This window comes from Piliocolobus tephrosceles, chromosome 12 (genome assembly GCF_002776525.5).
Source record: "Piliocolobus tephrosceles isolate RC106 chromosome 12, ASM277652v3, whole genome shotgun sequence".
In the NCBI taxonomy this organism is placed as follows: Eukaryota; Metazoa; Chordata; class Mammalia; order Primates; family Cercopithecidae; genus Piliocolobus; species Piliocolobus tephrosceles.
Window position 1 is genome coordinate 83,924,887 of NC_045445.1, and position 12,104 is coordinate 83,936,990.

The following is a 12,104-nucleotide window of genomic DNA, read 5'->3' on the forward strand; positions in this document are numbered from 1 at the left end:
TATCACACTCAAAAGTGGTGTATTAGGCCAGGTGCCATGGTGCATGCCTGTAATCGCAGCACTTTAGGAGGCTGGGGCAGGCAGATTGCTAGAGTCCAGGAATTCAATACCAGCCTGACCAACATGGCAAAACCCCATCTCTACTAAAAATACAAAAATTAGCTGGCCATGGTGGTGCATGTCTGCAATCCCAGCTACTCTGGAAGTTGAGGCACGAGAATCACTTGAACCCGAGAGATGGAGGTTGCAATGAGCCGAGATCATGCCGCTGCACTCCAGCCTGGGCCACAGAGCAAGACTCTGTCCTCAAAGAAAAAAAAGGAAGTGGTAAATCAAACTCACATGAATTCCTCATCTTTTGTAGTTCGTATGCGCACATAAGCATCAATGACGGCTGGTTTTCGGACTGTCTCACAGCGAACATACTCTTTCCCTTCTTCATCTCGAAATGTGCGATAAATCTTGAGACAGCGTCCAGTGGCAGAAGAGTTAAGGCTAGTCACGGAAGCTGTGTCATCATCTCTGTGATTGTTTCCTGATGCTGCTGAGCCTGCTGCTGCAAGGTAAGTAGAAAAGATTTCCAAATGTTCCCCTTATCTCCCAAATGATGATTTTCTTGGGGTTGAGTGGAGATACCGAAACTCAACATGCCACAAAACTATGGTTCTACAAAAAGCATCAAAGTCATCATCATCCCCAAGAATATGCTGATTTGTCCCTTCCTGACTTCATTTTAGGCACTGCCAATTTCCCCTTTTTTTTTTTTTTTTTTTTTTGAGACAGGATCTCTCTCGTTCTGTTGCTCAGCCTGGAGTAGTGGTGCAATCTCGGCTCACTGCAACCTCCACCTCCCAGGCTCAATCCATCCTTCCAGCTCAGCCTCCTGAGTAGCTGGGACTACAGGTGTGTACCACCACACCCAGCTAAATTTTTGTAGAGACGGGGTCTTGTCATGTTGCCCAGGCTGGCCTCTAACTCCTGGGCTCAAGAGATAGGCCAGCCTTGGCCTCCCAATATGCTGGGATTACAGGCCTAAGCCATACGTCCGGCCAATTTCCCAACTTTTATAAGTACAAAAAGTTCTGAAAGAACCTCAAAGAACTACATGTTTGCTATAGGAGATAGAGAAGCAGATTCCTCTGAACAACAGTGCAAGAGAAAAGGCCAGGTAGGCAGTGGGTGATGATCACATTACAAATAAAAGCACGCAAGGCCAAGTACAGTAGCTCATGCCTATAATCCCAGCACTTGGGGAGGCTAAGGTGGGAGGATCGCTTGAGCCCAGGGAGTTTGAGACCAGCCTGGTCAACAAAGGAAGACACTGTCTCTATAAATGCCTTTAACTAGCCAGGTATGGTGGTACACACCTGTGGTCCCAGCTACTCAGGAGGCTGAGGTTCTTGAGCCCAGGAAGTTGAGGCTGCAGTAAACGAGCCATGGTTGCACCACTGCCCTCCAGCCTGGGCAACAGAACAAGACCCTGTTTCCAAAAAAAAAAGTACCCAAGCACGCAATTCAGGGGGAAAAATGGCACTACAAAAATAAGTTCCGAGTCTTAAAGTCTAATATATGCTTCTCAAACATTAATATGAATAGGAATCACCTGGGGATCTTGTTCAACTGTAGGATTTTTTTTTTTTTTTTTTTTGAGACAGAGTTTTACTCTGTCGCCCAGGGTAGAGTTCAATGGCGCACTCTCAGCTCACTGCAACCTCTGCCTCCTAGGTTCGAGCGATTCTCCTGCCTCAGTCTCCCAAGTAGCTGGGATTACAGGCACCCATCATCATGTCTGGCTAATTTTTGTAGAGATGGGGTTTTACCATGTTGGCCAGGCTGGTCTTAAACTCCTGACCTCAGGTGATCCGCCCGCCTTGGCCTCCCAAAGTGCTAGGATTATAGGCGTGAGCCACCGCACCCGGCCACAAATGTAGGTTCTAATTTAGTAGATGTGGAGTGAGGCCTGAGATTCCACATTTCTAATTCCCAAATGATATAGATACTGTGTTCCAGGACTACACTAGAAAACATAGATGACCACATTAGTGGAAGGGCTATATCACATTTTTACAAAGCACCCAAAACAATGAAATTACACAAAACTTACACAGAAAAAAGGAAACAAAGGGAAGACTACTGTGACTGAGAAGTCATATAAATCTTCATCACCAGCCTTTATCCTCTCTTGCAATATCTACATCCAAGTTTTCAACTGCCTCTTTGACACGTATACTTCAAGGGTGTCAAAGGGACCTCAAACTCCACATACTACACATTCCCTTCCTAATTTCTTTTGAGACAGGGTCTCACCCTGTCACCCAGGCTGGAGTGCAGTGGCGCAGTCTCAACTCAATGCAACCTCTACCTCCCAGGCTCAAGTGATCCTCCCACCTCAGCCTCCCGAGTAGCTGGAATTATAGGTGCCTGCCACCACATCTAATTTTTGTATTTTCTGTAGAAACAGGGTTTCACCATGTTGCCCAAGCTGGTCTCAAACTCCTGGACTCATGTGATCCTCTCACTTTGACCTCCCGAAGTGCTGGGATTACAGGCATGAGCCACCACGTCAGACCATGAAATGCACTACTTTAATCAATGGTACCAACATCTTTCTAGTAATCCCAGAGTGAAATCTTAAGGTTGTCTTGATTTTCATCCTTAATGCCCTCCATATCCCAACTCAATTCAGGTCTTTATTATTCCTACCCTCAATTTCTACAATTTTAAAACTCTTTTCAGGGTCTAAGACTCCTTCTGAGGGTCTTCTGAAAGCCATGGATGTTCTCAGAAAATGCACATTTAAGGCCAGGCGCGGTGGCTCACGCCTTTAATGCCAACACTTTGGGAGGCTGAGGCAGGCGGATCACTTTGAGCTCAAGAGTTCGAGACCATCCTGGGCAACATGGTGAAATCCTGTTTCTACAAAAAATACAAAAATTAGCCAGGCATGGTGGTATGCACCTATAGTCCCAGCTGCTCAGAAGGCTGAGGCAGGAGGATCGTTTGAGCCTGGGAGGAGGGGGCTGCAGTAAACTAAGATTGTACCAGTGCACTCCAGCCTGGGTGGCAGAATGAAACCCTGTCTCCAAAACAAAAAAATAATAAAATGCACATATGCATATTTTACATGTAATTTCAGAAGTTTCAAAGATAACTGCCTAAATTCATTTACAAATTCTGTATTAAAAACTCTTACCCTCTAGGATAAATGCACAAAAAGCTCATTTGAAGTACAGCACTGATAGCCCAGGCTTGGCCAGGCACCTGATACAGACAGAGGCAGTAGTGGAGTGGCATCATCTCTGAAATTTGTCCTCCACAGACAATCCTAGAGTCCAGATTGTAAAAAGCTTTCCACTTCATTCACAGACTTTTCTTTTTTTTGTGAGACAAGAGTGTCGCTCTGTCGCCCAGGCTGGAGTGCAGTGGCCAGATCTCAGCTCACTGCAAGCTCCGCCTCCCGGGTTTACGCCATTCTCCTGCCTCAGCCTCCCGAGTAGCTGGGACTACAGGCACCCACCACCTCACCCGGCTCATTTTTTGTATTTTTAGTAGAGATGGGGTTTCACTGGGTTAGCCAGGATGGTCTCGATCTGCTGACCTCGTGATCCCCCCGTCTCGGCCTCCCAAAGTGCTAGGATTACGGGCTTGAGCCACCGCGCCCGGCCTCACAGACTTTTCTACATGCATCCCCTACATCTTCTGCCTCCAGATCTCCCTCAATTATAGTCTGCGGTTATTTAGGCTCCTTTTTAAATCCTTCTCTTCTTTATCTGTCTGTGAAGCCACTATCCTCACCCAGTAGCATTCGCTGTAGTTCCTTCCGCTCCTGCTCCTCCCGTTCACGTGACAGCTGAGAGCTGGTTTTCTTGTTCTGCAACATGTTCTCAATGTTCTTTCCCATTTCTTCAAAGTCACTATCTTCAGCTGAGCTGCTGTCTGTGTCAGTTGATAAAACTTCAGTTGATGACAGAACCCTAAAAAGAGAAAAAGCAATGTGCATAAAGAGCTAAAGAAATATGGTTGCAGGCGAAAGTAAAAAATTGGGAAATCAACCTTAAAAAGGCATACTCAAAATCCACTAAGACATGGGGCCCCTAACAGAAAAGCTTTACAAAGTTTTCCAACACATCTGGTCAACAAGACAAGTTTGAAAAATTGTAGTAACTCTTTCAGAATTCCTGGAGACAATTTGATAAATAAATCAGCACACTGGTCATTTTTAACAGTGTATTAACGTCCTCTCACAACTAAACCTTTAGGAAAAAACCCCACCTGTCACCTGCTACCATTGTGCTGTTTGTTAGGCCCAAGTAGGCCATAAGAGTTGTCATGGAACCTAGAACACAAGACTAGCGTCTCTTTCCATTCAAAAATTTTGCCAATTTGGGTTGAAGGAAATAGGTACTCTGGTGGTGGTATTACAAACAGATACTACCCTGACACGTCGGATATCTGACTACCTAGGTAGTCAAACTTTTAGGTGACCTCCTCTTTATTATGAAATAGTGCCTGGAACTCCTCCCCTTTCCAGCTTGGATTTTCTGCAGCACTAAAACGACCCACTTGTTCTGTAGGTCAAAGATGCGCTGACATTCCTCTTTGTAACGCTCTTGATGCTCAGCCACAGAAAACCTTGATCCGCGGGCAAATTTACTCATGGGCCCCTCTCCAGAACGAGCCTGTTCTGTTGACATTGTGCGCACCACATCAATCACTTCCCAGCGGGACAACTTTTTAATCTACAAGACAAATAGCCACATATATATATATACACACACACACACACACACATATATACACACAAAAATCATTCAGGGATTTCAAAGGACAAGCCAATGTACACAATTAGTTAGACCAAAAAAGAAAAATCATCCCAAAGCAGATTACATAGAAAGATAACTCCTGAAACAATATCTAAGACCTAGCTTACTATATCCTACTATACCCTACAATACAAAGTTCCCCAGATAGTTCTATACATCTGCCCCCTAGCAATTCCCTCTCTATACAAAGCCTCTAGTATCCTCTAAGTTTTCCACTTCCACACTCACCTCTTCCTCAGGCACACCAAATTTACGTAGAAGTTGCTTGGCATTTTTCAGGGAAAGGCGACGAAGGTCTGCATCTGTTCCTGTCACTGTCTTCTTCACTGGCTGCGGTTCTTTATCATCCTACCTCAAACCAAAAAAAGTGAGAATCCTAAAAACCTGAATTCCTTGTATGTAGGAATCTAAGTCATTCTGCTAACTTAACTACATTCCAAGTCCTCCACTCACCCATTTCTTTCTCCCCTGACTTTCTCATTCTAGAAATAAACACAATCCCACCTTCTGCTGTGTTGGTTTGTTTGGAATCTTCACATAGGAGAATCCTTCACCACACCCTGTGGGATCTGCCACCCCAGTCACCTCTAGGAGACACTTGCCCTTCATGGCAGCAATGAAGGCCCTTGTGGTGTTCCAAGGAGCAGTGCGAACCTGAGATAAAGAAAAAAAATCTCAGGGCAGTGGGAAACATTTGTTCTATGTCTAGTCAATATCCACAAGAGTAGAATGATTACAAACGATTTCATGTTTTTTTTTCTAATGTTTAATTTTTGTGGGTTCGTGCTTTCTTAAACTGTCCACAAAAATCAACAGTTAAATATAGCTACCTAGTACTCAGTTCTCTTCTATCCTATGGTACAATACTTACAACATGATATTAAATAAAGGTCAAGAGCTCAGCCAGGATAAGGAGAAAAATAAAGAACAGTGGTATCCCTTCAGCCCCTTATCCCTTGGGCTTCAATAAGCGTTCTTAAGGACAGTGTTTCCCTCATCCTCATGATGCTCAAAATTAGACTAATGACTACATTTGATTGTCCAATTGCTCAAACAGCTGTTTTAGAATGAAACCTATTTTCTCGAAATAGTTGATATGCTTGCATTCAAAGCACTGGTCCCCATTCCAGTGACACTAAACCAAAGTCCATTCTATTTCTGCCACTGGTTTGGTCAAAAAGGTCTGTCCTCTCCTGGAACCCTGAATAGTGTTTACCAACCCCTGCAAAATTCTTAAAGAATTAAGCCAAGGGGTGAACGTGCCTGCCCACACAGACCAGTCAGGAGTACACATAAGGCCAGGTGTGGGGGCTCACACCTGTAATCCCAACACTCTGGGAGGCCGAGGTGGGCAGATCTCTTGAGGCCAGGAGTTCAAGACCAGCCTGGCCAACATGATGAAATCCCATCTCTACTAAAAATACAAAAATTAGCCAGATGTGGTGGCGCACACCTATTGTCCCAGCTACTCAGAAGGCTGAGACACGAGAATGGATTGAACCCAGCAGGCAGAAGTTGCAGTGAGCAGAGACTGCACCAATGCACTCCAGCCTGGGTGACAGAGTGAGACTTTGTCTCAAAAAAAAAAAAAAGAGTATATATGATTAGCAAGAAAATGGCCAATTCTCTAAGATTCAATATTAAAAGCCATTCAACAGAATTCTTTTTTTCTTTTTAATTAAAAAAAAACTGTTTTTCTTTTTTAGAGATAGGGTCTCACTATGTTGGCCAGGTTGGTCTTGAACCCTTGGCCTCAAGCAATCCTCCCACCTTGGCCTCCCAAGGTGCTAGGATTACAGGCCTGAGCCACTGCACCTGGCCTCAATAGAATTCTTAATTTCTGAAATTCTTAGATATCCACTCATTTTTCATTCCAACCTCAAAATAGTACGATTCTTTACTCACTCTCTGTGGCCTCATTTTCTGCTTCATTTTATAATCACTTAATTCATTTAACAAACATTTATTGAATACCAACTACACACTACTCCATGCTACTTTTTCATGAACCTCAAGTCAGTGAGGGAAAAACAGCCAACCAAGTTCAGTACTATTGTGATCAGTACCATGGTAAGAAAGTAAAGGAGGCCAGGCACAGTGGCTCATGCCTATAATCCCAACACTTTAGAAGACCAAGGCAGGATGATTGTTTGAACCCAGGAGTTCAAGATCAGCCTGGGCAACACAGTAAGACCCCATTTCTTTCTTTCTTTTTTTTTTTTTTGAGACGGAGATTCATTCTTTTAGTCCAGGCTGGAGTACAATGGCGTGGTCTCGGCTCCCTGCAACCTCCACTTCCCAGGTTCAAGTGATTCTCCTGCCTCAGCCTCCCAAGTAGCTGGGATTACAGGCAGGCGCCACCACGCCCAGCTAATGTGTTTTTAGTAGACAGGGTCTCACCATGGTGGCCAGGCTGGTCTTGAACTCCTGACCTCAGGTGATCCACTCGCCCTGGCCTCCAAAAGTGCTGGGATTATAGGCATGAGCCACCGTGCCCGGCCATGAGACTCCATTTCTACAAAAAATTTAAACTATTAGCTGGGTGTCGTGGTGTGTGCTTGTTGTCCCAGCTACTCGGGAGGCTGAGGTAGAAGGACTGCTTGAGCCCAGGAGTTCAAGGCTACAGTGAGCTGTGATCTCACCACAGTACAGCCTGGGCAACAGAGCAAGACCCTACCTTGGGGAAAAAAAAAGTAAAGGGGTACTATATGTACACAATGAAAGGAGAATTATCATCCAATCGAAACCTAGGGTGGAATGAGGGGAAAAGTCCAGGAAAGCTTCCCAGAGAAAATAACTTGTAGATGAGAGTCAAATGGCAGAGTGGAGAAAAAATATCTCCACAGAAGACATAACAGTTGCAAAATTCTGGAAGGGGAGAGAAATTTAGGAAACGGAATGAACTTCGGTATGGTTGGAGCTTAGAATATAAGACAGGCAGTGACAGGAGATGAAAGGAGGTCAGATTAATATGCAAGGTCAAAATCATGTGGAGTCTTATAAATCAGGTCAAAGTCTTTTTTCTAGAAGAAATGAAAATCCTGCCAGGCACAGTGGCCCATGCCTGTAATCCCAGCACTTTGGGAGGCCAAGGCACAAGGATCACTTAAGGTCAGGAGTTCGAGACCAGTCTGGTCAACATGGTGGAACCCTGTCTCTACTAAAAATACAAAAAACTAGCTGGGCATGGTGGCATGCAGCTGTAATTTCAGCTACTCGAGAGGCTGAGGCAGGAGAATCGCAAGAATCACGGGAACCCGGGAGGTGAAGGTTGCAGTGAGTTGAGGACACGCCATCACTGCACTCCAGCCTGGACAACAGAGCAAGACTCCGTCAAAAAAAAAAAAAGAAAGAAAGAAAAAAACCGTATCATATAAAGTACAGTATTGGATATATCACATCATTTTTTCTGGCATGAATAAGGAACATGAAATAGTATGCTTTAAATGTGTACAGTTTATTGTATGTTAATTTTATCTCAATAAAGCTGTCTCTTTTAAAAGGATAAATGAGATGTATTAATGACTAATACAAACTAGTATAAAGCCTTACTTCATCATCAATCTTCATCTGGAAATCTTCCTCATTTTCTTCTTCTGGAGCAAAAAAGGATTTCTCACCATAGCCAGCATCCTGGAAGAGGACAGATCCACGCATAAATCATTCAGTTAAAAAACACAAAGCACAAGTTATTTTTTTACTGAATACAAGTACAGAATACCAAAGCCTATTTTGCATAGATGGATTCCATAAAGTCTTCACTATATCTAGCACCATGGCACATCCTTAAGCTATGAGAAGATACATTACCACATGCCAAGCAGCTTACTAGCTAATGTACAGATAGTTACAGCCCATAAGCAAGCTGAACAGAGATGCTCAATAACTGAGACTCATTAACTCAGTGGGACAGAGCTTTGCTGTCCCACCCCAGCTGGACCTTTTTTCTTTCTGCCTTGTAAGAATTCTGTGCTTCCCTAAACCACACATTCAGCACCATCATCATCTCTGCCTACCTGAGAGGTTGACAAGTACTTTCCCTGCTTATATGCTTATCTTGCAAAGAAGAGATTAAAGTCACCTAATCACCATTTTCAAAGCAAAACAATATGCCCAAAGTTCCTGGTTATGCCTTCCCACTGATATTCAGCTACACTGCAGTTTTTCTCCAGAACTGATGTACATAGGAAGTACTTTACACAAATTCAACTTTTTAGTAATTGGTAATAATCTAGTAACCATCCTCCCTAAGCCAGCGAGAGAGAGAGTCGTCCCTCTCATCTCTCTGGGGGGGGAGAAAAAAAAAAACCACAGGCACAAGTGGTGTCTAAGAGGAAGGTGTTCACCTTCAGTCGTTGCTCTGCAGCTATCATGCTATAATAAGCACAGCACTGCTCTGGTGACACCATAGCTCTGATCTCTTCTTCCGTTGGTAAACGAAAATCAGACTTAAGCACCCACCAGTTTGAGTCCATCCCTGGAAAAGACATATACATAGAGAATGAGACCATTCTGAATTCCAAAGGCCCTGATATTTACTGACAGCAACAGGGACAGTAAACCAAAACTGTAACAGGCCTAGCCACAGTTGGCATGACTGGCCAAGAAAACCCCAGCTGCTAAGTTTCCTACAACTCATAGAAAATATCCAATAATCACATTAAACTTCCTGGCAGCCAAATTCAAAAAAGCAACCAGAGCGTTAGAAGATCTGCTACCGCCTTTCAACAGCCATCAATTTCTATTTTATTAACTATATGTTTATCCTTTAACTCAAAGCCATCAAAATTCTTTTCTTGGAAAAAGGCAGTTAAATAACTAGTCACAACGGATGACCTGTGCGTTTGAAGTCAGCGCAGAGCTTTAGCCTCTTCCGGATGCTGCTTTCTGAATGGGAAGGAAAGGCTTTCTTTATATCTTCCATTCGTATCCTCCGTGGCCGATCTTTACTTTTCCAGAAAAGGCGGTAAATAAAAACCTGCCCAACAAACCAAGTGTATTTTATTTGGCAAAGAAAAGGATGAAAGTCCTCACTAGGGCCTCTTCCCTTGCTAAGCTCTAATGTATTTTCATCTTTCCTGACGTGCTCCCAAACCCACACACCCCACTTTTTCTGAGACGGAGACTCGCTCTGTCACCCAGAGTGGAGTGCAGTGCTCACTGCAACCTCTGCCTCTCAGGCTCCAGTGATTTTTTTTTTTTTTTTTTGGAGACTGTTTCACTCTTGTTGCCAAGGCTGGAGTGCAATGCTGCGATCTCGGCTCACTGCAACCTCCGCCTCCTGGGTTCAAGCGATTCTCCTGCCTCAGCCTCCCGAGTAGCTGGGATTACAGACATGTGCCACCACACCTGGCTAATTTTCTATTTTTAGTAGAGACGGGGTTTCTCCATGTTGGTCAGGCTGGTCTCGGACTCCTGATCTCAGGTGATCTGCCCGCCTTGGCCTCCCAAAGTGCTGGGATTACAGGTGTGAGTCACCGCACCCAGCTAATTTTGTATTTTTAGTAGGGACAGGGTTTCACCATGTTAGTCAGGTTGGTCTCGAACTCCTGATCTCAAGTGATCCATTCGCCTCGGCCTCCCAAAGTGCTGAGATTACAGCCGTGAGCCACGGTGCCCAGCCCCAACATACCCTTTCTATATACAACCCAACCCCCTCCCTATCCTCCCATTCTTACCTGTAGAAAGTCTCGAATATGTGTATTGGCCCTTTTGGAATTAGGCCCAGGAACTTCAAACAAGGGACACTGCTGGCCAACCACAAAAATATCCACTAATTCCCGAATATAGTATCCCTGTCTTGTCCGAATGATCAGGAAATCAGTTTCTGGCATCTTATGAAGATAAATTGGAGCACGAAAAAGATTGTTCTCAAATGCCTAACAAAAGTAAAAACACAAAAATTATGTACAGAGTAGCCCTAGGAAATTCAGTCAACTGCTGAGAAAGAAAAATCAAGCTTATTGCTCTCCATCTTCATTATGCCATCTAAAGTCTATCCAGTAATACAAATAAATTAAAATATGGATTATCAAATGTGATTAAATAGTTTTTCCTCCACTATTCAGAGTCAGTAGGGGAGAAAATACAGGAAGTGAATTCAGATGATGCTACTAGCTCTGCCATTACCTGTATTATTTAACATGTCTATTTAAGCTTTTTAACAAGTCTATTTAAGCTATTTAACATGTCTAAGCTTAGTTTTCCTCATCTACAAAACAGAGGTACTTAAAAATGCCTATACCTCACAGGACTGCTATGAAGATTACATATGAAAATCACTTTATAACGTACCAAGTATTATACTGTAGCCCGACACACAACAGGTGAGAGCAACATTTGTTGAATAAATTAGTTAACTAACTAAAAAATAAAACAACGCTGGGCATGGTGGCTCATGCCTGTAATCCCAGCACTATGGGAGGCCAAAGCAGGTAGATCACTTGACCTCAGGAGTTCAAGATCAGCCTGGGCAACATGACAAAATCCCATTTCTACAGAAAATACAATAATTAGCTGGATGTGGTGGCATGTACCTGTTGTCCCATCTACTGGGGAAGCTGAGGTGGGAGGATGGCTTGAGCCCAGGAGGCAGAAGTTGCAGTGAGCCAAGATCGTGCCACTGCACTCCAGCCTGGGTGATAGAGCCAGACCCTGTCTCCAAACAAACAAATCATAAAACAACCAATGAGGTATAAAGAGTGCTAGACAGAATAGGCTGGAAAAAAAAAAAAGGAAAACACAAGACAGTAGGGCAGAGGACAGCTGAACAGAAACATCTAGGCTAGTTTAAGTAGAGGCAAGACAGGGATCAACTGTCACAAGAAGCCTGAGACTAAGGAAAGCCTTTGCTGAAAATCAGAAGAGTAGACAGAAGGAGGGAAGAACATCACTGAGTGTGGAAAGAAAATTCTAAATGTGAAATATAGGCAGAAAAAGAATTACAGAAGAACACAGAAAAAGAATTACAGAATACAGAAAAATACCTTTTTTTTTTTGAGATGGAGTTTCACTCTTGTTGCCCAGGCTGGAGTGCAATGGTGCGATCTCAGCTCACTGCAACCTCCACCTCCTGGGTTCCAGTGATCCTCCTGCCTCAGCCTCCCGAGTAGCTGGGATTACACACATGTGCCACCACATCCAGCTAATTTTGTATTTTTACTAGAAACAGAGTTTCTCCATGTTGGTCAGACTAGTCTCAAACTCCTGACCTCAGGTGATTCACCCACCTTGGCCTCCCAAAGTGCTGGGATTACAGGCGTGAGCCACCACACTCGGCCA

The 12,104-nt window shown here is 43.8% G+C and overlaps 1 protein-coding gene across 6 annotated transcripts in view; it reads right to left on the bottom strand.

Moving 5' to 3' along the window:
* The window catches only part of TAF1 (TATA-box binding protein associated factor 1), a 120,101-nt gene that overhangs the window by 88,034 nt on the left and 19,963 nt on the right, over positions 1-12,104 (bottom strand). For 5 of the 6 annotated variants that reach the window (XM_023201883.2, XM_023201882.2, XM_023201879.1 and 2 more), the window contains exons 15-23: positions 10,502-10,702; positions 9,660-9,801; positions 9,170-9,300; positions 8,376-8,456; positions 5,328-5,477; positions 5,052-5,171; positions 4,564-4,739; positions 3,796-3,974; positions 343-556 (exon numbers count right to left, since the gene is read on the bottom strand). In XM_023201883.2, coding sequence (XP_023057651.1) covers positions 343-556; positions 3,796-3,974; positions 4,564-4,739; positions 5,052-5,171; positions 5,328-5,477; positions 8,376-8,456; positions 9,170-9,300; positions 9,660-9,801; positions 10,502-10,702 — 1,394 coding nt within the window. The remainder of the gene's footprint in view (positions 1-342; positions 557-3,795; positions 3,975-4,563; positions 4,740-5,051; positions 5,172-5,327; positions 5,478-8,375; positions 8,457-9,169; positions 9,301-9,659; positions 9,802-10,501; positions 10,703-12,104) is intronic. The other variant, XM_023201880.3, reaches the window with a different exon arrangement.